A 24,033-nucleotide genomic window follows, 5' to 3' on the forward strand; every position below is an offset into this window, starting at 1 on the left:
CACTGCGCACCCACGTAGAAATAAAGTGAGAGGCGGTGCGAGGAAAAAAAATCAGGAAGGAGGAAAAAAATCTCGGCAGTGGTCACAGTTCACCGTGAACAAGCCAGTGAGGAAAGTTTCCACTGGTTTGTCGTGAGCAGCCTGCTCGTTCACCTCCTCCCGGTCACATCGGCTGCCTCTGCCCGTCCCTGAGCTGAAAGCTGGCGGAGAGGTGGCCGCGTAAAGGGGGTCGGTGGTCCTCTGCTTTTGGAAAGCGCACAGCAGAAGATGTCTGAGTTGGAACCCTTCAGTAGGGGAGTGTCAGGAAATGGGAAATGCTCACAACTGAAGTCTGAAACTGTTTGTTTTTCATAATTATTTGCTTTAGAAATGAAACGTCTGAGCGGGGCGGCTGATGCACCCCGCCTTCACAAACAGAGCAGAGAGGATGGAGATGAGAGATGTGTGGATAATGTTTGTGGTGACACGGTGTGTTTTACAGAGGCAGAAGCGCCGGACGTCATTTCCTGCCTACGCAAGGTCGTCGCTGATTGGTCCGCCAGGCAGGGCACGTTTTGACAAGAGGATGAGCGGCGCTGCGGACCGGGATCCGGCACCGAGACATGAGACGATGGCTGTGAGCTCCGCTGCGTCCGCGCTGGAAGCAGCCAAACGCACTGCGCTGCGTGGGTTTCCCCACCACGTCCACTCACTGTCACTGCTTCTGCTGTCCGGCGCAGCTGCAGAAAACCTCAATTACAACAAAGAAACACCCCGTTAAGTTCCCAGAAGTCTCACTCACGCACGGGCCTGAACTTTTCCCCAACAGTGGGGAAACAGTTACAAAGTTCCACAAAATAATATCCGGACAGGTTTCCTTTTCTACGGTTGAATTATCATGAAAATAAGAATAAAAAATCGCTGTCTTGCTTCAAAAGAAGAACAGAAATCCTACATTTCAAAACAGACGCCATGAAAACGGCTCCACTCAGCTTTAGACAGTACTTTTACGCACGAGTGCGACCCAACGTGCCTCACAGGCCAAAGAACATCCCACCAACAGGTGTTTTTATTAAATGAATTAATAAAAAACAACGCTTATTGTAAAAAGCAGAAATACTACTACTGAGTGGCAATAAATGACCCACAAAAAATCCAAATAAAAACGAGGCTAAAAGTGCAGAAGAGACCAAAGGAGCAAATTAAACCACATTTTCTGCCTGATTTTGTTACAAATAGCCGGAAAACCCTGAATTTTGACCAAAGCTGCATGTTTTTTTTAATTTGTATGTCCCAAATGTGGTTTATTTTTTTTAGTTCTGCCTCTAAAGAAGCGAATCCAATTCAAACAGATCTGTTTCACCTTCCTTCCATGACTGCAAACTGCACCAAGCAGTGTGTAACCAAAGGAAACCTGGGTTTAACAGGTCCCTCCTCACACAGAGACGCGGGACTTGCGCTCTTTACGCGCACAAAAGCACACTTTTAAATCAACTGTTGACACATAAAAGCCATTTGTGAGCTCTGCGATGGAAAAGAAGACGAACCGAGGTTACTATTTGTTTTCACTTGAAGATAAAACGGCTCATTCACAGTCATTCACTGTATATATGCAGAGCAAATCTCTGTCAAACAGTCTATTTCGCAGCCTGCTTGATGTTGATGGTGCAGCCTGCAGTTTGTTGTGATTGTGAGATAATTTCAGTCGGAGGGACAACTGAAACACTGGGTTGAATTTCCTCTTTACAGGTGAAACATCTCTGAAAACACGGTGGAAAGAAGGCTTTCTGAGCGGGATTATATAATTATAGTTTTGCCGTGTCTGTGTGGGTTTTTTTTCCCTTTATTTTTCTTATTCGAGGCCGTAATTACTGCACACAGCCACGGGTCGTTACTCCTTTCAGCTGGCCTAATCTCACCGAGGATGAATAGAAACTGTCAATCAGATGCTGCACTCAGAAGCGAGACAAGAGGGGACTGATTGCTGCTGCTGCGCACCGACACACACACACACACACACACACACACACACACTTCTTCTTCTTCGTCTTCCTCCTCATCCTCTTTAGTATTTCCACCCTCAGCTTTCACGGATTCACAACCAGAATCCTTTAAAAACAGATTTCGGAGCACTGCTCACATGTCGGATTCAGGCTTTGGGTGTATTTTAGGTGGATAAATAATCCATAACATAGAAAGTTAAACACGAGACTGACCCAAACCATCACATCACGTTTAATTTGATGATAAATCTGCTATATTGTGCAGCTTTTGACACGGTCCACACTGGAAAATAAGACTTTCACAGGTCATTTTACACGCTTTGAAAGATGTGTTTGAACCCGAAAAAGGTTCATTTAAGCATCTTAGTAACATATTAAAGAACTTTAAGCTTATTCTGCAATTATATATATATGGGGGGTCACATTAAAAGGAATTTGTTAGTTTTTTGTGACTTTGTGGAATATTCCCAGGAGGGCAGCCTACATTTACTCTATTTCACAATCGTAACATTTCGGATATTTCTCAGGTTTGCTTTGCTATTTGACACATATTTACTGTTCATTCGTATTATATCACATCATATGATGCATTCATATAACATATGACTGCGTCCTCTGTTGACAAAAGACAGGTTAACTAACATTAAAGGTGGATTTCACTCTTAAATGATGGTTCCACGGAGTGTTTACCTTTACAGTGAAAGATTAAACTCTTAATGTTTTTTCTCTCATTATGATAAATCTAAACTAATCTAATCTCTAAACTTCAAATCCAATTATAGTGAAATAATACCTCTGTTGTACCTAAAATCCCGGCTCCGTGAAATAACTGCAGATAAAGGAGCGTTTGGTGTCACATGACGCAGCTGCCTACAGGCGCACAGCTCCACTCACTTGCCTGCTTCGTGCCCACGAGGCCAAAAAAAAAAGAAAGAGAGAAGGAATACTGTTTATCTGCACCGTGCGACAACTACCTCATCCCGACCTCCACCCTCCACAACCCCACCCTCCGCACAAACGGCTGGATTGCAGCCTCGTGGAGATGAATCTGATCAATCAGATCAATCAGCAGAGATAACTGTAATCCCGCAGGTCAGCGCGAGGGCACAGGGCCACGCAGAGTTCACACACCCACACAAGCTCCAGACAAATCTGTGCAGGAATGGCAAACATTTGGCCACGTGTAGAGGAGTTAAAGATTCAATAATTTTGACTTGAAGTGCTCACAGTGCGGGTTACAGACAGGTTAGTCTCCCTAAATAAACCCGCCTAACTCCGGCTCTGCCTTTCAAAGCGCCGCGGTCCCTGGCTCTTATAAGACGGCACCGTGCGTTTATTTCCAACAGGGCGCGGAACACCACCAGCGCGTCTCTGAAGGGTTTGTGCTTGTTAATATAAGGTCGCAGGGAAGCGTTGAACTCTGTGGGGACGCCGTGGAGCTGCTTCGGTGATGCTGCGGCAAAAAATGCGCAACAAAAGCTTTAAGGGAAGACGAAAGAAGCGGAGTCGGTGGAAGAATGTAGCCTAGAAAGTACACGCACGAGTGTGACCGCGTTAGCCAGCGTTTTAAGGCCTAATAAACAGGTTTATTACGCACAGGCTGCTTCTTAAAGGCGGAGTTTGGTGTGCGCAAGTAAAACATTATTTTAGCGGTTCTTTCACTCACTTTTGGGAGTGTTTTTATCTTTATTCCCTGTCGGTAAAAGTGTTCAGTGTCTGACAATTAAGGTAAAACAGAAAAAAACATATAATTTATCTGCAAATTAGGAAAATAAGTCAACTGAACAACTAAAAAGTGGCAACCAGCGAGCAAAACTGAGCCTAAGAACGAAACATGGTGGCCACCTCATTAAAAGCATAAACCGTTATTGGTGGAAAATGAATTCTCAAATCTGATTATAATCCTCTCTTAGAAGTTCACGCTTCTTATAAAGCGGGAGTTTGCGTTTCTGTTCTCTTTGATAGCTGCTAAAATGCGTAAAAAGGTCAAAAGTTTGAAATGGAAAAACGAACAAAACTGATCATCATTAACGTGCAGTTTGTAGAAGACTTAAAGGATGAATTTGGTGAGACAAAACTAGAGTCTTTACAGTCTGTTTAAAACATATGTGGCCCCTTATTTTCCCCGAGCTGCTCTGAGTTTAACAGCATTTTGGAGCAAAACGTGAATAATTCAGTTGCTATTTGTTCCGTTGTTCCTCTGCAACATGTTGGTTTGCGTTCTTATGGAGCACCGCAAATACGACCACTACCCCCGAATAATATCAGAACTATGACCCACTTCATGCCCCACACGTTCACTTTAGCTCCCACACTACAGTGCATTAACACTGCTGTGTGTCCAGAGTCTCCTGGTGCCAAAAACGCACCAACTTCTGATGAATTAAATCAACTTTTAGCGCAGATTTCCCAACTGGGAACATTTTCTGAATTTACACATGAAAATTAAACGACTTTTTCCTTATAAATCTGCTGGATGTGAAAAGGGAAAAAAAGAAAAGAAAAATGGTTGTTTGTGTATTGATTTTGGGGCTCTTTAATGTCCTGGTTCTGCTCAGGACGCAAACTGTTCCAGATCACTCAGCTCTGCTCTTCTTTTTTTAAAAAACAACACATCAGATTTTCTTTTCGACCATCAGCTCTGAGCGTCACTAAACTTTGAATTAAAAAAAAAGACATGTCGTATGAAACATGTCGGTGGAGCCTTGAGTTGTGCTTTAATTCCCAGTTGCAGAAGCGGAGGTTATCCGAGGCTGGTTATATAATGGCTGGAGATGAGCCAGGAAGAAATAAAAAGTCCTCGTGCGGCCGCTTCCTCTTTATTTTCTGCAGTTTGTCAATAACAGAAACTCCCGCGTTCATCTGAGCTCAGCGCGGTCTCTGAAATATTCCAATCATCATATCATCTGAGAAGAAACAGATCATTTAACAGTTAAAACTCAACTTTTAACTTTTTTGTTTACTGAATAATAAGGGACATCTTTATCCCCACAGAGAAGAGCCATGCCCTCCTTTTAAAAAGCCAGTAGGTGGTGGGCTGAGTGCCTAAAATAAGGCTGAGCAAAACACAATAAAACTGAGGTGGATCTGCTTTAATTTTACCCCAAAATAACCCCAAAAAGCAGCATGTAAAGAGGCCCACAGATTAAACACAAGTGAAAAAAATCTAATAAATGAAAAAGCCACAGATAAAAGGTGCGATTCCACTTATTGGTGCTAAAAAAAGCCAATAAATTAAGAATGTGATGTATAATAAGGCTGAAATTGAGAGAAAAATGAGGAAAGTTACAAATTTAAAAGACAATCAGGTTAAAACTTTTTATGAAAATTACAATTAAAACTTTTCTGGGGTGTTAAACTTAGTTGTTGGACATAAAACGAGCTGCAATCTAACACCTTAGGGGCTGTTAGATTGCTTTAATACATAAAACAAAAGAGCTTTTACAAGCTAAAACCTGTTCAAACGAGACAAAATATTCAGATTCTGTGACGCAAACTGCACAAAAACATTCATTTTAAGTGTTAAAAATGAGCCCTTTTGCTTCCCTCTTAGCTTTAGGCTATTTAATACGTGGCATCAGGGGATTGCACCTCGTGCAGGACATGTGCTGCAGAGGCGTAGAGCGCCACCAGGTGTTCCTGCAAAGAACTGACAGACGACACAAAGACTCAAACACACTCGTATGTTTATTCATTTTCTGACATTAAAAAATACAAATCGCACACACAGGAAGCAGAAATCAACAAATGAACCTCTAACCGAGCTACTCTACGACAGGAGTTTGAGTTTGACCTAAAACGCTTGAAAGAAAACAATTAAACCGACCGTTTGTGGTCAGAAATGAAGAGAAAACACAAACTCAACTGTTTCCTTTAAGGCCGAATGCAGCCGAGACAAAACACAGAACAAGGAGAGCGTTATGAGGGAATAAATGTGTGGTAGCATCATGGCACTTGATCATTGAGCACAAAGGTAAATGATCAGAGCTGAAAGCAGTCGAAGGACGGTGGAACACATCCGACTGAGAGGAGCTGGAGGAAGAAGAGGGATTTAACACCAGAAACCGGCAGGTGTGACGCTGGACTGCAAAGTCCACAGCGTTCAGATGGCAGACATGTTTTATTCAGCAGTCCAGCGCTCACTTCAGCTCCACGCTGATCAGATTTGTTGTCAAAAGACGATTAAGGAGGAGGGAAGAGACAGACCGGACGGTGGAATGAAAGGCACTTGTGTCGCATGAGTGTTTCCGAAGGCTTTATGAATTCAAGCAGATAAGAAATCATTTCCAAACTTAAATCGACTGAGTGGCTCAAAAGAACTAAGATCATCTTCCCTGGTGATTAAATTCAGAATTAATTGATTGATCGATTGATAAATGGCTTCGTAATTTGGTCAAAACCACAGTCGAACACCCAGAATAAGGACATTTAAAACTGATTCTTGCTCATATTTCTAAAAGCAAAAGAGCAAAAGACTCATTTCCTGCAGATTTGCAAACCCCTGTATTTCACACCAGTAAAACAACTGAAGTCTGTCCGGTGCGTTCTTTGATTCAGTTTGATTAGTTTTGTTGTTTGGTTCGACATTTTCTGAGGCCAAGGCTGCTCTTTTCCCTCATGAGGAAAATGCAGCACAGCAGCAGAGGGATTTGGTATCAAAAAACACCAAAAATCAACCTCAGCTTTTGGAGACAGATTGATTCAGTGAGGAAAAAAAAACGCTAAAATATCTCAACGAATTAGTGCCGTCGTCCTGGAGAAAGGGCAACGAGGCTTAATGTTTCCAAACCTCCAGCAGTGCAGCCGCCAAACACTCCTGACTCCATCAGAAACAGCCTGGGAAAAGCAGGAGAAAACACCGCCGTGGGAGCTCAAGCAGGCCGAAGCTGGAGCCAGTACCGCAGAAACGTGTGTTCCTGCTCCTTAAATGCATTCATGCAACCATTTAAGAGGGTTTGGGTTGGAGAAACTGCAGAAGTTTGCTAAGAAATTCCTTCAGATGGGAACAGCACTGCCAACAGTGGTCTGCAGCGCCCCCTTCTGGTTAAAACGAGACACTGCAATGTGTCTCTACTTGGTTCAACTCAATTTCAGTGAATTCACATTAGTTTCTTTCTTTAGAATCAAGCTTTTCAGTCCATAAAAAGGGCCCTCGTGTATTCTTCAGCCTATAAATCCAGGAGAGGAGGGAAGTGGAGCACAGCTTGCTGTGGGATAGATCTGAAGCCGGACTGATCCGCTGCTGCCTCCCAGAGGTTCAGTCAAGAAAACACAGATTAACTTAACATCAAGTGGGCGGGAGGGTTAGAGAAAGAGGCTTAAAGTCACCAAACGTCCGCTGTGATGGCGCCGATGCTGAATGAGGAGTATTTCTCATCTGAGAATGAAACCTTAAGAGGTCCAACACCGAACTCTGAGGCTGAAATCCTGCCTGCCTTAAGCATGTTTACAGAAAATCAAAGTGGAAGCTTCTATGTATGTTAGAGGATGGCTGGTGGGTGCGTTCAGGTGGGCTGTGCACCTCTGACATGGCAGATGTGTGTGACCGTGGATGCGTTTACTGCAGGTGGAAGGAGGGAGCTTCAGATTTAGTCAAATCCTTGCCAGTCGCTCTGCTCCGAGTCGTACTCCAGCTCCATCCCGATGCAGCGAACCCCGTCCAGCAGCATCGGCGTGCCGTGGTGACGATCTGGGGAGGTAAAACATTCATTTAACCCACAGCTGTCAAAGTCCGGTCCTGGAGGGCCGCTGTCCTGCAGGTTTTAGATGTTTCCCTGCTTCAACACACCTGATTCAGATTAAATGGATCCCTTCGAAAGATTAAGTTCTGCTGATGATGCATTGATCTGATTCAGGTGAAGCTAAAACCTGCAGGACAGCGGCCCTCGAGGACCGGAGTTTGACTTCCCTGCTTTAACCAGAGTGGATCACACACATTACAAGTGATGTCCTGCAGACTTTGGTAGTGAGATCTCAGCTGAAAATGGGCCGTTTTTGTCTTAAATACGTGGTTTAGTAGAGTTGATGGTTTGTTCCTTCTGTATTAGACACATTAACCCTTTAATGTCCTGCTCTGCGGTTTGTTAAAGCACATTTTTCAGTGACTTTATGGAATCTCATCAGAAAATCTGAGCCGTCGCTCGAACTGAAGCGACACAGATTCCTTTAATTCTTGCCTGAAGGAGACTTTTAATGAAGCAAAGAAACATTTTTCCATTTTCCAAACATTAAAGGGGTGAAACCTGCCCCCATGAGCCCAGAAACACAGAATATCTGCAGCTCCTGCTGAAGACTTTGCTTCAGATTTGCAGATTAAAGCCGAGATCTCAACCTCAGGAGGAGGAAACTGATAAACCATTAACTAACATTAACTAACCATTAACAGGGGGAGTCTGAGTGAAAGACCTCCAGCACAACATTTGCTTTAAAGAGGGCGACGAGATCCACGAACGTTGATTAATTTGAATTTTTCAAGGATTCTGACAAAAGATTTTGACTCATTTTCTTCTTCTACAACAGATTTAAAGTCGGGGACCTTAAAAAACATTTCCACTGCTCCTCCTGAACCTTCTTCTTCTCTTTATCACTATACAAATAAGCTTGCCTGGCCTTAAAAAGAAGGCAGATCTGATGCATCGATCGTGAAACAGTGAGAGCAGCTTTCAGAAATGCATGAAAAGAAAAGCGGAGAAAGGAGAGGATCGATGGGATCTCTCTTGTATAAGCTGGAGGTCACATTGCTGGTTTTTAAATAAGCTGGAGAAGAGCAAGAGACGTTTGATTGAAGTGAAAATTACACAAAAACATCTGAGGATTTAACAGAAGGGCTGCAACAATGCTCAGTGATTGGGATCATTTCAAGCAACAGAGAAGGTAAAATACGGTCCAGTGGGAACCCGAATGAGCCGAAATGCTGCAGCACCTCAGCAGAAGTCCACATCAGTCGGCCTGTTGCACCACTTTCTAAATGCAGAATACGTTCATTTGTTGCATTTTCTTAAAAATAAACCACTGAATGGTTCATGTTTGAATTTCCTGACCCTCTTCTCCCTCAGAGGAAGTCCGACTGAGTCAAATCTGCTGTTGATTTTTCAAATTAAAGACCCAAACTCTGTGGGGTGGAACCGGCTGAGTCCTCCTGTCCCCGTCTCCCTGGAGGTGTCAGCTTACAGGCAGTTAAAGACCCGCCCACAGGAAACCTCTCGACTGGAGGTGTGCATAATAATCATTAATCATGTCCAGAACCAACCGAAACTGTTCACTATTCATGCTGCATTAAAACAAACCGATGACCCTCAGCGGTGACCTATAAACACGTCTGTTTTAGTGAATCCTGCATGAATTATTTATTTATTAATTAATTAAATAATTATATATATATATATATATATATATATCCTGCATGAATTATTTATTCATGCATGAATTATTTATTTATTAATTAATTAAATAATTATATATATATATATATATATATATATATATATATATATATATATATATATATATATATATATATATATATATATATGTTTATATACATATATATATGTGTATAAATATAGAATAGATAATGCTACACTGGATTGGAGCCTCTCTTCGCCTCCACACCTCCTAAAAAGGCGAAACAGCGCCAAAAGACGAAGCGGTCGAAAATATATTACATCCGTAGTGATTTAGGCACTACCATAGAGAATGAATGGGATTTGGTTTAGGGCCGTTTAGCTAAACAACTCTCGGCTCCCGGGAGCCTCTCTTCGCCTCCAAACCAGACAGAATGGCGCCGAGCAGGGCGCCAGTGAGAGACATCGAAGCATTGGTGGTTCAGTGGTAGAATTCTCGCCTGCCACGCGGGAGGCCCGGGTTCGATTCCCGGCCAATGCAAGATACTTTTTTTTTCCCTTTCTTCTAACCCTAACCCTAACCCTCGGCTGTATGCTCATACATATCAATAATGTACCACAAAACAAGAGATTAGCATTAAAACCCTAAATGTGCATCATGCAGCTCATCTCTCTGGTTAAATTGGAAGAAAAACGTTAAGTTTAAACTAAACCGAAGACTGAATTTGCAGCGTATTGTTATATTTCCCTTATTCAGACTGTTCTCCGGCATCAGAGATGCAGCTTAATCCACTAATCTGGTTTTCATCCAAGCCTCAATTGCACATACATCTGGACAGATGTTCGGGCCATGCTCCGACAGTGAAAATAAAACCCTCGGTAACGCAGCCACTGTTCATCCTGTACACAGAAATACGCACGACATCTACTTCATTCACACGAGCACAGATGAAAAACACACACACCTCCTTTACCTAATTCTCCATCTGCTGACACAGATGTAGAGAATCTAATTCGGTCTCTCTGACATTGAGATAAGTGATGAAAATGCAAATTTATTGCAGCCTCCACACATTCGGAGACACCAGAGTGTTTGTCTCTAACATCTGTGGGATGGTTAGTTTTGTATTTAAGGAGCCATAAAAACTCAGGTGATTTCTCATGTTTTTATTGTTCCATCATAAAAAGTAATTGAGGACAAATTTAAATGATGTTTTGAGTATCTGCTGAGATTAAATTTAATAAAATGTTCTGTAAGTGGAAAGTCACCAGCAGGGGGCAGCAGCGCATTGCTTAGGATTCATCTGTAAGCTCTCAGTTTTTAAAAAACACAAAACTAATGAACTAAAGCAAAAGGATGAGACTTCCACGTGTTAAAATAACAAGTCTTAGTTTGCAGTTTTTACATTGGTTGGAAAAAAACCTTAATTTAACCCCCAAAAGCACTAAAAAACTGCAATAAGTCTACTAAATGCAACTATTAGATGAATAAATAGTGTAATAATCATAAAACCAATTAACTTTTTTTATTCGACTCATCATTTTTCTACAATAAATTTGTCATTTTCTTGGTCTTATGCGTTGGATTTTAAAATTTTAAGGTTTGCAGCTGAAAAAATATGTCCTTTTTAAAGTATTTTACGGACCAAATGATGAAATTGTGCTCATTTTCCACCGGGTTAAATCCTCAAAATCCCTATTTTTAATTTAAACTAAATTCCTGAAAACATATGATGAGATTCTCCCGTCATTTCAAAGCGATTCTCAAATGTTTAATGTCTTTTTAAGTTTAATCATAAAGTGGCGGTTCTCAATCCTAAGAGGCCATCTTCATGCGATGCTGAGGGTCAATATTAAACAAGCTCACCCATGACTCTGGCCTGAACTTTGACCCTGACGGAGACGTCTTCGTTGGTCTCGCTCAGCAGCAGCGCCTCCTCACACAGAACCCCCTCCTGCAGGGCCATGTACTCGCACTTTATCTTCAGGCCTCCTGGAAACACAGAAAAAGACAAAGAAGAAGAGAGATTCGGTTTCTCTGTGCACACAAATGTTCTCTCCGTCCATCTGTGCGAGATGTTGATTTAATGAGAGAAAATCCAGACAAACAACGAGGCCAAGTGAACAAAATGTCCGCACAGCTGCCTCGTAAGTCAACTGTTACGACTTTATTAAACATAGCAGCACACCTGTTAACATCAGCTGGGGCTTCAGACAGCAACATAAAGGGTGTGAGCTGGAAGTAAAGGTCAGTAACCTTCTTCAGTTACAGGCATGAAGCGGGCACGACTCCCAGAGACATTAGAGGATCACCTTTAGCCCATTTCAGCAGCTTTAGTGCTGAACACACACACTCAGACTCAGGGTTTGGAGTCAGAATCTTCCTGCTTGACCCACACAGGTGCCAGATGTTCAGGGTTTACCAGCTTCGAGTGGGCGATAAGCGATCCCCCCCTGGTGGCCCAGTTGTTGAAAAACGTGCTAAACTGCCCTCTTGGGAGCCAAAATGCGTGCTAAACTGCCCTCTTGGGAGCCAAAACGCGTGCTAAACTGCCCTCTAGGGAGCCAAAACGCGTGCTAAACTGCTCTCAAGTGTCCACTTGTGAGTCAAAACGCGCGCTAAACTGCCCTCTAGGGAGCCAAAACGCGTGCTAAACTGCCTTCTAGGGAGCCAAAACGTGTGCTAAACTGCGCTCTTGGGAGCCAAAATGCGTGCTAAACTGCGCTCTTGGGAGCCAAAACGCGTGCTAGCCTGCCCTCTAGGGAGCCAAAACGTGTGCTAAACTGCTCTCAAGTGTCCACTTGGGAGCCAAAACGCGTGCTAAACTGCCTTCTAGGGAGCCAAAACGTGTGCTAAACTGCTCTCAAGTGTCCACTTGGGAGCCAAAACGCGTGCTAAACTGCCTTCTAGGGAGCCAAAACGTGTGCTAAACTGCGCTCTTGTGAGCCAAAACGTGTGCTAAACTGCCCTCTTGGGAGCCAAAACGCGTCCTAAACTGCCCTCTAGGGAGCCAAAACGCGTGCTAGCCTGCCCTCTAGGGAGCCAAAACGCGTGCTAAACTGCGCTCTTGGGAGCCAAAACGTGTGTTAAACTGCTCTCAAGTGTCCACTTGGGAGCCAAAACGCGTGCTAAACTGCGCTCTTGGGAGCCAAAACGTGTGCTAAACTGCCCTCTTGGGAGCCAAAACGCGTGCTAAACTGCGCTCTTGGGAGCCAAAACGCGTGCTAAACTGCCCTCTCGGGAGCCAAAACGTGTGTTAAACTGCTCTCAAGTGTCCACTTGGGAGCCAAAACGCGTGCTAAACTGCGCTCTTGGGAGCCAAAACGCGTGCTAAACTGCCCTCTCGGGAGCCAAAACGTGTGTTAAACTGCTCTCAAGTGTCCACTTGGGAGCCAAAACGCGTGCTAAACTGCCTTCTAGGGAGCCAAAACGCGTGCTAAACTGCCCTCTCGGGGTCTAAACTCACCTTCTGGTGCCGGTGTGATGTCGGTGATCCGGAGGTGGGGACTGGGAACTGGCGCCGGACACACATCTTTACCCAGACCCGGGACCTCCGGCAGGGTGAACACTATTTCGTATCGGTGTTGCGTCTTCAGGAAGCCGACCTGAGAGAGGGAGAAATGTTCAGACAGTTCGATTTGGTTAGTAGGAGAGAACATAACGTCCACATCACAATGTTCCACCATCAGGGGCGGGGGTGGAATAGAGAGACTGACGTTCATGGAGGGAACAGGTTTAGGTCCCATTTTACACAGTAAATCTGTAAATTAAGGGTTTCATTCTTGAATGAGTCCCCAAACTGAAATGATTTAATCCCCTCTTGGCCAAATGTCCAATCTTAGCCTCACAGGAAACACAAGCAGAAACATTCTGTTTCAAATCCTCCAGTAATGCTAAAAGTGAACTGGTCTACCGGCAACATCTACCAGATATAATAAGGTGTCATATTATGGCAGAACCCTGTGAGCTCTGTGGAGTCTGGATGAACAGCTTAGTATTCGGATGTAACGATGTAATTATGCCCTTTTCTGAGGTCGCATTAAGGTGTATGAGACCGACTTTGGTCCAAATATCTGTTGGTTTAAGCACAGTGGCTTAAACCAACTCTCTAAGTAAGTCTAAGTAAGTGCGTAATGCAGAGGAGGTGGAGTGAAGTTAAGGAACAACAAATCAGATCACCTCATCATTTAAGGAACTTTCAAACAAAAAAAGAAATTGCTGGTGATTTCGGACCCAAATAAATGCTCCAAGCAGCAGAAATAAGTATATTTTCCATACTATGAGACCTTTAACTGGTAGTAATTCGTCACTCCCACCACAAGGTGGCAGTAATGCACAGAGCTGCACTGAGTTTAGAAGCTTAAACTCTCTCCGAAAAGCAGAGCAAAGACCAACAGAAGTCAAACACTTGTGCTTGGAACTGCTTCAGTACAATCTCTTCCAGGTAAAACCAAGTTTACCACGATAATACGCTGCTGTTCAAGCCCCCAGAGCGCATTTTTTCTTCATTTTTCACTGATAAATCAAACAATTTGTGACACATTCTGCCCAACTACTAATAATATAATGTTTTTGCTGCAGAACGTGACACAAAAATATAGAAAACTCATTAAAAGTTGAATAATTCTTGTGATTTCAGCCAGTAATTTCACCTGAAATGCACATCCCTACTCAGACAGACTCTTAACTGTCGTCTTAGAGCTTTTCCCAATCAGCTGACCTGCTGGGAGCGACTGGTCGTAAATGTTTCTCCAGCAGAAAAGGCAAAGATGAGCAGGTTCGCTCACATTTCCCGCTTTAATTCAACTCCCAAACAGCTCGAGCACAGAGGCCCTCAAAGGAAGCACGGAAGAGGTAAATAAACAGCTGGTGAATCAAACTTCTGCATCTGTTTGAGCAGATGTTTGCTGAAGTTTAACAAAGCCGGGGTGAAAGCTAATAAATGAACACTCTGAAACCTTTTTGTCATGCAAAGCAGAGAATCCTCGTATTTCCAGCGGTTTATCTCCTTTTACAGGGAATATCTTTGGGATTTGGACCGCTTGTGGTGTGAGGAATGATGGAGAAGTTGCAGGCGAATGTTTAGCAAAGAGCAGAATTCATGAGGAGGAATCATCCCGGCAAGGAGTGAGAGATACAGTTACTCTGGATATAGTTTCCTTGGCTTCCAGTATTAGTGAGGAACCAGATTTCTGGGACCATCTTAATAAAAACTGCAGAATCAGGAACATTTTGTCTCAGAGTGATGCAGAAAACCTGCTAATTCTTTATTACTGAACTCTCCTGATCCAAAACGCTGCAGCCGGAGTTCTGCTGAGATCCAACAGCAGAGATCATGTTTCTCCAGGTTTAGCTTCTCTTCATTGGCTCCCTGTTAAACTCAGAATAGAATTTAAGATTCTTCTCCTCACATATAAAACTCTTAATGACCGAGCTCCATCACATCTTTTTTTTTTCTTTTCTTTTTTTTACTAAAAATCTTAAGGGACCCCGCCCCACCCGCAAGCCCCCAAAACTGCCCTCCAAGCCCGACACACAGTCCCCCCCCCACCAATGACCAACCCGGTCCCCACGACCCGAGAGACCACCAGACGCCCGAAGCCACACAGCCCCCCCCCCCCAGCACACACCCAACCGCCCAGAGCCACGGGACAGCAACCCACCACCACCACTATGTGATCAAGCTAATCAGAGGGGACCAGAGAGAATGAAATTCAGCCAATTGATGTTTTGAGGAGGCAGACATTGTTTCCATGCTAATATAATCTAAAAGAACATTTCTAAACTGGTTAATACACAGATTGTTCTTCGCTTTCCAGTTCATGAGATTAGTTTTCTTTGCGATACATAACACTGTGAGAACCATGTGTGCTGAGTTCATTTCCATGTTGATGTTGTCTAAGTCTCCATCACATCTTAAAGATCTCACAGTTGGATGTTTTCCTAACAGAGCACTTTGCTCTCAGGCTGCAGGTTTCCTTGTTGTTCCCAGAGTTTCTAAAAGCAGAATGGGAGGCAGAGCCTTCAGTTATCAGGCCCCTAAAAGCAGAATGGGAGGCAGAGCCTTCAGTTATCAGGCCCCTAAAAGCAGAATGGGAGGCAGAGCCTTCAGTTATCAGGCCCCTAAAAGCAGAATGGGAGGCAGAGCCTTCAGTTATCAGGCCCCTAAAAGCAGAACGGGAGGCAGAGCCTTCAGTTATCAGGCCCCTAAAAGCAGAACGGGAGGCAGAGCCTTCAGTTATCAGGCCCCTAAAAGCAGAACGGGAGGCAGAGCCTTCAGTTATCAGGCCCCTAAAAGCAGAACGGGAGGCAGAGCCTTCAGTTATCAGGCCCCTAAAAGCAGAACGGGAGGCAGAGCCTTCAGTTATCAGGCCCCTAAAAGCAGAACGGGAGGCAGAGCCTTCAGTTATCAGGCCCCTAAAAGCAGAATGGGAGGCAGAGCCTTCAGTTATCAGGCCCCTAAAAGCAGAAAGGGAGGCAGAGCCTTCAGTTATCAGGCCCCTAAAAGCAGAATGGGAGGCAGAGCCTTCAGTTATCAGGCCCCTAAAAGCAGAATGGGAGGCAGAGCCTTCAGTTATCAGGCCCCTAAAAGCAGAATGGGAGGCAGAGCCTTCAGTTATCAGGCCCCTAAAAGCAGAATGGGAGGTAGAGCCTTCAGTTATCAGGCCCCTAAAAGCAGAATGGGAGGCAGAGCCTTCAGTTATCAGGCCCCTAAAAGCAGAATGGGAGGCAGAGCCTTCAGTTATCAGGCCCCTAAAAGCAGAATGGGAGGCAGAGCCTTCAGTTATCAGGCCCCTCTCTGGGGAACCAGACACCCTCTCTGCCTTTAAGATCAGGCTTTAAACTTTCCTTTTTCATAAAGCTTATAGCAGGTGACCCTGAAACATCCCATAGTTCTGCTGCTATAGATGCTGGGAGACCTCCCATGATGCACCTCTCTCTACTCTCCATGTACAGATGACATCATTGTTGTCATTAACTCTCTCAGCAGGTATCTCTGGGCTGGTGTTACGGTGCTCGTTGTCCCCTCTTTCCTGTCCTCTCAGCCCCCAGCCGGTGGAGGCCGTTCTTCCTGGTTCTGGTTCTGGTTCTGATGGAGGTTTCTTCCTGTTAAAAGGGAGTTTTTTCTTTCCACACCCGCCTGGTGCAGCTCAGGACGGGGAACTCTCGAAAAGAGAGGTTTCCTTCACAAGGCTAAAGATGAACTGCAATTATATGAATGAACTAATTTGGATTTTAATTCATTTAATTTGATTGGATTATGCTTGTTAGAATTAATTGGAATACAATTGGCTTGAACTGGACCGCTGCAGTGCCTTGAGATGACATAAATGAAACTTAACTGAATTGAGGAAATCCTCACAGAGGACACAGGATACAAAGAGAGACGGCGGGGAACGAGCGATAACGAGTAAAACGCCTCCGGCTGCAGCCGCCACAACCTCCGGTTACAGCAACAGGCTGAGCAGAGGCTTCAGGAGCATTAAGACGACCCACTGAGAGCCAACACTCAAGGAGCCCAGCAGAGGAAAACAGCTACTCTGTGAGCATAGCTCCAACGCTTCCATCTGCCCCTGAAATACTGAGATAATCCGAGTTTAGTGCTAGAAAAAGGAAGGGAAATGTCTCAGATCACTGAGTGAAAACCTCTCTGGATGTTACTTATAAACAACACTGGAGAGTCTTATTTACGAGCTCCTGCACCCCGGTGAGGTTCAGGTTTGTTTACAGCTTCTGGTAACACTTATATAATACTTATTAAATTAATTCTGGTGCACAAAGTCACTCAAACATCGTAAAATAAACTGAATTTAAGTTGAATACCTTTCATGTTCTCCTAAAATCAGCTTAAACTAATCTGAAATCAGCATGAAGTTTGTTTGTTGTTCCCCTTTCACTGTGAGGGTATCTTTCCCATGTTTGATGTAGCCGACTGCGCCGAACAGCAGGCAGTCGGGTAAAGCTGAACCGCCAACGTTGACTCGGGGGGGCAAAGAGGGCGCTGATCCGGAGGGAGAAGCTTTCGGTTTACTGCTCCATCTTTGTTGAAACCCTCACCGATGGTCACAGATCTGGGTGCTGACCCAAAGAATGAGGTCGTAGATACAAGCGGCTGAAATGGGTTTCCATCAGAGGGGGGCTGGGCTCAGCCTTACCGGGGGCTCACACCAAAAGCGTTGTGAGCGACCACAGCCGCTCACGACGCTCACAACCCGCCGCTTCTACTTCTTCTGCCCGCCGGAAGCGGCAAAGGGGCGGGGCTTATATGTATAGCAACTAGCATATATATATATAATAATCCATCCATACATCGGTTCCCTCTTTCACCATGGATCGTACTCTGGGCCTTCTTTGTGTTTCTTTGTGTTTGCGCTCTGCCGTTTTCCACCTTTTTTCCACCTTCGGAATCCAGATCGGCCCTAATTGGCTGTCGTCGCATAGCGTCACTGCTCATTTGCATAAAGTTGAGCCTTTCTCAACTCTTGAAGCTTATGAAGCTCACAACGCCGGCCGCTCATCGACGCCGGCTTACATTGAAAATGAATGGCAGCTGGCCGCTCACGCCGCTTTTGGTGTGAGCCCCCGGTTAGAGATGGGGGGAGGCTGCTCCTCCACATCTAAAGGAGTCACCTGAGGTGGTTCATCTGGTTAGGATGCCTACTGGTCGCCTCACTTTGGAGGTTTCTTGGACACGTCCAACTGGGAGGAGGGATTAAATATCCCATCTGGCCTGGGAACGCCTCCGGATTCGTCAGGACGAGCTGAAGAGTGTCGCTGGGAAGAGGAAAGTCTGGGTTTCCCTCCTGAACCTGTTGCATCTGCGACCCGACCTCAGATCAGTGGAAGATGATGAACAGATAGACTTTTCTAGTCTTCCCAAACATGTTTTCGGTATTTTTAAACCTGGACCTTATTTCTGGATGAAATACGTTCATCTGCTCATCGAGAACAGTTTGGTGAAAGTCTAAATAAGGCATTGTGTCTCCAGGGGGGCGTGTGGATGAAGTGGTCCCAGTAGAGTGCCTGTGTAGAAATCCCTCCGTTAGCTCTCCTATAGCTGCAAGTAGCCACATAACAGCAGCTATGAGCTAACAGAGCTATAGCACACGTTCATTCATTCATTCTTCTTAAAGTATTGGTGAAATAAAGACAGATAATGCCTTATTTAGAGGCTGCATCCTCTAAGCCCCGTTCACTCCGTTATATGGATCTCCAGTTATCTAAATATGATACGATGCAGCCTCTAAATAAGGCATTATCTGTCTTTATTTCATCAATACTTTAAGAAGAATGGATGAAGTGGTCCCAGTAGAGTGCCTGTGTAGAAATCCCTCCATTAGCTCTCCTATAGCTGCAAGTAGCCACATAACAGCAGCTATGAGCTAACAGAGCTATAGCACACATTCATTCATTCATTCATTCTTCTTAAAGTATTGGTGAAATAAAGCCTTATTTAGATATTTAGAGGCTGTATTTTATATGGTTTAGAAATACCAGAGTTCCCCTTTAATGTTCTCTCACAGTAATTACACTTTATCAGCGTCTAAACCTTCTACGACTCGATGAAGCAGCTCTCCACCATGTGTCCCACGAATGATTTTAATGTAAAAATGAGTAGCTTCTGCCCCAATGCTTCTTCAGCCCTGACAGCGGCTTATTTCCACCTCCTCGCCTCACAAACAGTGAAAATACTCGTTTAAACGATCTGTTGTTGCTGCCAGATCAAACAATGCAAGAACATACAGAAACTGTACGAATTAAATCTTCTTCATCAAAGCTGACAATAATACAGCTGTTGTGAGCAGAGCATTTCCATCCCACATACTCCCACCACATCTTTGGTCTGTCTGGATCGGCATCCTCCCCCCCAGACTGTTTCCATGACAACAACCCTCCCCATATCTGTGAAGAGCCCCGATGGCGGGCTGACAGTTACTCTCTGCCCACTCACGGTAATGCAAAGAGCTTTGAGAAACGGGACGGCATGTAACTGTGAGGGTTTGTGGTCCATCTACACACAGAACAACAAGCAGACGTGTCTGGCTGTGAATTAGAGTCAACACTGGTCTGAGTTACTGTGAGCAAACTGCAGAGGAAAGAGCCTTTGCTTTGCCATTTTTGGTATATTTGAGACAGCCGAAGAGGATTAACATCCGAGTTGGACTTTTCTCAACCTGAAAAAGTGATTCCTAAAACACATTTGTCCAAAATGTACTGAGAAATACAAGGTAAAAACAAACCGTTTGTTAAATCTACCAAAAAAAAGGCAAGAAAAATCGCTCAGTGACGTAAAGTGAGCTAAATAAAATGAGAACAAACTGCACCTACAGACAGGAAATCTTTAAAAAGCCTCTCTGATTAATGTCACTACTGGAGATGAGCTTCATTTTATTTGCCAGATGTTGGAACAAAAACAAATGCACGAGTTGTTATTCAAAATCAAGTACATGCATGTTTCCTCACTGCCTTTGAACTGCTTTCTGCTCCTTGTGGACAGGGTTTGTAGCCCGAAGCTAAAAGACAAAGAGCTGACAGATGCAGTGTCGACTTCAGCTGCACGTTAGCATCAGCAATCCAACACATTCGCTGTAACTCTACCAATATTTAACAACTACAGACAGCATAAACTCAGGAACTGAACAGGCCTCATCCAACAGCCAGCATGAGATCTGTCACTTTAAACCACAAAATATCCTTTGAATGGTGTTATGGTGTTTTTCCCCCCTCTTTTCCCTCTTTTCTGTCTTCTCAAACCCCAGCTGGTCGAGGCGGTTGGACACCCTTCCTAGTTCTGGTTCTGCCAGAGGTTTCTTCCTGGTTCTGGTTCTGCCAGAGGTTTCTTCCTGGTTCTGCCAGAGGTTTCTTCCTGGTTCTGGTTCTGCCAGAGGTTTCTTCCTGTTAAAGGGAGTCGTTCCTTTCCACAGTCCCTCAGGCTCAGGACGGGAGATTGGACTGAAGACAAGTTTCTGTGCAATCTGTTGGTTTCCTTAGCTAGGATATTAATTTTTGAATTGGCTCTATATGAATTAATTGGATTATGATTACAATGAATTGAATTCCAATTGGCTTGACATGGACTATATTACTTAAGTGCCTTGAGATGACAATTGTTGTAATCTGGCGCTATATAAATAAAACTGAATTGAATTGAATTGAAAATACAACCTCCTAAAATGCTGTAAAATTGATGCTGATCTGCTGGAAAGGTGTCGAAATGCTCCACAAGCAGCATTTAAAGGAAAAGGGACACTCTGAGGGCAGTGACGTGCACATTCTGGACAGAGAAGGCAGGTGGTTTGAGGGAGGAGTCAAAGAAACCACGTAAAACTGGAAAAACATCTCAGGTTTCACCTTCCCAGCACCTACAGAGCAGCATTGTCTGTCCTCCCGAGGCAGTTTCACAACCTTTCACACCTTGGATCCTGTGACCAAAACTCACCCTTCAGGCAGGTAAACAATTCAGAGGTGATAATGACTCCAACTTCTCTGAAGAAGCCTTTCGGATGAGAGGTGAAACATCTTCAAGATCCCAGAAGGACTCTTTATTCAAGCTGTGACCCGGATAACTGAGAATCTGCATGATCAGATACTCTAAACCACAAAGGTCTTCATCATAGAGCTGCTAAAAGAAGACAGGGCTTCACTAAAGGAGTCATTTCATCGGGATCGTGAATATTTCAACATGATTTTTACTGTGGTTAAATTCAAGCCTGTGCTAAAATGACATCTGAGGAGATTCACAAATTCAAAATATCTCCATGAGCAGCTGAAATAATAAATGTCACGGTGACATTAACCCGTCCAGAACACATTTGTCCTCTGCTTTTTTAACCCATCCAGGTTGGCACCTAAAGAAATGCACAGGTTTCACACAGATGCCATACACTGGAGCAGGGGGCAGCCAATCACAGCGCTCGGGGAGCATGGGGATACGGTGCCTTGCTCAAGGGCACCTCGGCCGTGGAAGGAGGTGGACTGACACCCCTCCAGCTGTCAGTTTCACCAATTTTCATCCTCCCAGGTACCAGACGACCCACTCTAACCACTGAGCCACGCCGCCCTGACGTAGCATGCAGGCGCAGCTCCGTTTCAGCTTGGGTTGAAGGTGCAAAACTCAAACTAAAAAACAGTTTTTAAATTCTGTTGACAGGCCGAGTAAAACCAGACTTATGGGAAATAATCTACTGGGAGCTTTTTCCTGAATGTTTAGCATTTGGTGCAGGAAGAAAGGGTAAAAACGGTCTATTCTGAAGAAGGATGCTCCATTAAAATCATGATCATCAGGTCAGCTTTGATCCATAAAACTCACAGTTAATGACTGGCAGGTTATCAGTACACAACGGCACCATAACGCCACCTTCCTTTGTCTTCGTTTGGCTCCTCCACCGAGCATCCGGGGGGTTTAAGAACAGAGGAGGATATCGTTGTTCTGAGCCTTCACAGCCGACAGAGGAGATTAATTGTGATAAGACTTAAATCTTCTCCGGGACGTTTCCCAGAGAACACCTATCCATTGTCACAGAAGCAAAGGGGACGAGGCATGAAGGATTAAAGAATTACCACCAAATATCACATCCAGCCCCTGAAAACATGGCATTCGGGGGGTGGAAATGCGATGAATATATTCAAAAACACATTTTATCCGATTTATCTGTGGAACATTTGGTGTCGTTAGAACAATTTGACCCGATTCATCCTTTTTCAACCTTTTGCTTAAGTTAAACCTGCATCTTCCAACGAATAACTTAAAAGGACCGTAGAGCCAGATATCAGATGCCAGGTTTTTCCAGGATGAGAGTAAAACTCCTTGAAAATAAACAGATTATTATGTTGCTCCAACATAGACTTTAAGTGTAACGTATAATGTACAAAACAACACTGATGCAACAGAAGCATCGCCACTAATTTCAGATTTCAGCCTCAAAGTCTGAACATTTGCATCACTTGCAAAGTAGAGCAGCTACTAGACTGTAAAAGACAGCAGCTACAGGAAATAACACCACTTTACTGATCACTAATGAGGCTAATTCAGCAGATTTAACACAAACTAAGACTGTAGGAGATCATTCTTTACAGTAAATATCAGTCCATCCAAGTTGTTCTGTGGTTCATGTACAACAAACGGCAAAAATGAGGGAATCACAGCTCTTAGAAGACGTTCATTCATAGTTTTATTTAGTAAAAACTAAAAAAAATCATACTGGAAATATGACAAAACTATTGAACTGAACAGCTGAACAGTGTGGCTTTTTAAAAGATTGCTGTAAATCTTTGTTATTCAGATCAAGTACGGGAATAAAGGATGGAGTCACCTTTTAATTTGCATTTAAAGCAAATACCTGCAAAGATCTGCAAATGAGTCTGTGGTTAAAAGAGAGCAGAACGAGTTAGAAAGCTCCTTCAAGAAGGTCGTCCAGCTCAGAGAAAAACCAAGAAAACGTGGACAAGTAACAACAAAAAGGTTGTAAAGGGGAAACATACAGGTGTCTGACAGCAGAAAGTGTCAAAAGACAAAAGAAATGAAAAGCAAATGAGCAGGAAACAGGAGTCGATGTTTGTGACTGAACTGAAAGAAACCAGAAGAAGGAAAAGGGATTTCTATCCAGAAAAGCCAAATGTGAACCTAAAAGCTAAAGAGAAGAAAGATGGGCTGAAGAGAGGCAGCCGTGGACTGTGGATTCATCAGAGATGAACCACCAACCTGCTTCGGACAAGGATATGATGCTGGAGCTTCAGTTTGGTGCGGATCCAGTGAATCATATGAAGATGGGTGCCTGAATAAAGGTAAAGGACCAGGGGAGACGCAGGCAGTCACTACAGTAAATATAGCTGGAAACTGAAATTTAGGAGCTTTTTCTCGCTCCATCCATCAAAAGCTTTGGTGATTATGTCATCAGTCGGGATGATAATGCAGTAAAGAGCGTTTTTAAAGAACTTTTCCCCCAGAAAGACAAATCATCTCCAGGACACGACCAGCAAACAGATTTATGGTGGAAAGCGAAGAAATGTGTCAGTGACAAGGCTCCATCCTGCAAATCTGATCTGTCAACTGTTATAAAAGCAGGCTGGAACCCGAGAAACGACTCGAGAAATACTGATTTCCTGAAATCATTCAAGCTGTTGTAAAAGCCAGCAGAGGTGTGGATTCTCTTTGTTGATTTTTCCACAAAACAGCTGAATGAACATCCTCCAACAGAGGTGATTCCACCCCTCATATCTGGAGATGTGCTGAGTAAAGTCAGCCAGAAGCTTTGGGTCGTCCACTGTCCCCGGAGCTCATTCTCAACAGAGTCTTTACGACATAAATCAGAATGAAAACAGAGGTAAACGGGTGATAAATCAGATCCAAAATGAAGTACTATAAAGTTTGAGACTACACACCTTCACCATGAAGTTTCCATCATCCTCCAGGGTCACCATGACAACAGAGTCGTGCAGTTTATCCTCAAAATGAACGTGTGACGGCGCTCCGGCGGTGGGAGGTTCCTCTGAGAAGCGCACCCCCCCCACCTTTGCACAGCCTGCCAAAGGGAAAAGAGGGATTAGCTGCTGGAGGTCTGGCACAAACACAAACAAGTCGCACCGACTCCCTTTAAAGAGGGAAAGGACAGATTAAACAGCTCCATGTCGCCTTCGAACGGTTTAATGAAGACGACTCAATGATAAGATCTAAGGAGAACTTCACCGACTGCCTCGGTGGGATCTC

The 24,033-nt window shown here is 44.0% G+C and overlaps 1 protein-coding gene and 1 non-coding gene across 2 annotated transcripts in view; one reads left to right on the plus strand and one right to left on the minus strand.

The window, feature by feature from the left end:
* Nucleotides 1–5,651: 5,651 nt before the first annotated feature.
* LOC140282094 (adipose secreted signaling protein) overlaps nt 5,652–24,033 on the minus strand; it is a 31,582-nt gene continuing 13,200 nt past the window's right edge. Inside the window, exons 3-6 of the mRNA XM_072376654.1 lie at nt 23,709–23,848; nt 12,793–12,931; nt 11,193–11,318; nt 5,652–7,671 (exon numbers count right to left, since the gene is read on the minus strand). Coding sequence (XP_072232755.1) covers nt 7,571–7,671; nt 11,193–11,318; nt 12,793–12,931; nt 23,709–23,848 — 506 coding nt within the window. The 3' untranslated portion in view covers nt 5,652–7,570. The remainder of the gene's footprint in view (nt 7,672–11,192; nt 11,319–12,792; nt 12,932–23,708; nt 23,849–24,033) is intronic.
* Nucleotides 9,796–9,866, plus strand: trnag-gcc (transfer RNA glycine (anticodon GCC)). Its single transcript has one exon. It is a non-coding gene; the product is annotated as a tRNA-Gly (tRNA).

This window comes from Leuresthes tenuis, unplaced genomic scaffold (genome assembly GCF_036924035.1).
Source record: "Leuresthes tenuis unplaced genomic scaffold, fLeuTen1.0.hap1 SCAF_22, whole genome shotgun sequence".
In the NCBI taxonomy this organism is placed as follows: domain Eukaryota; kingdom Metazoa; phylum Chordata; class Actinopteri; order Atheriniformes; family Atherinopsidae; genus Leuresthes; species Leuresthes tenuis.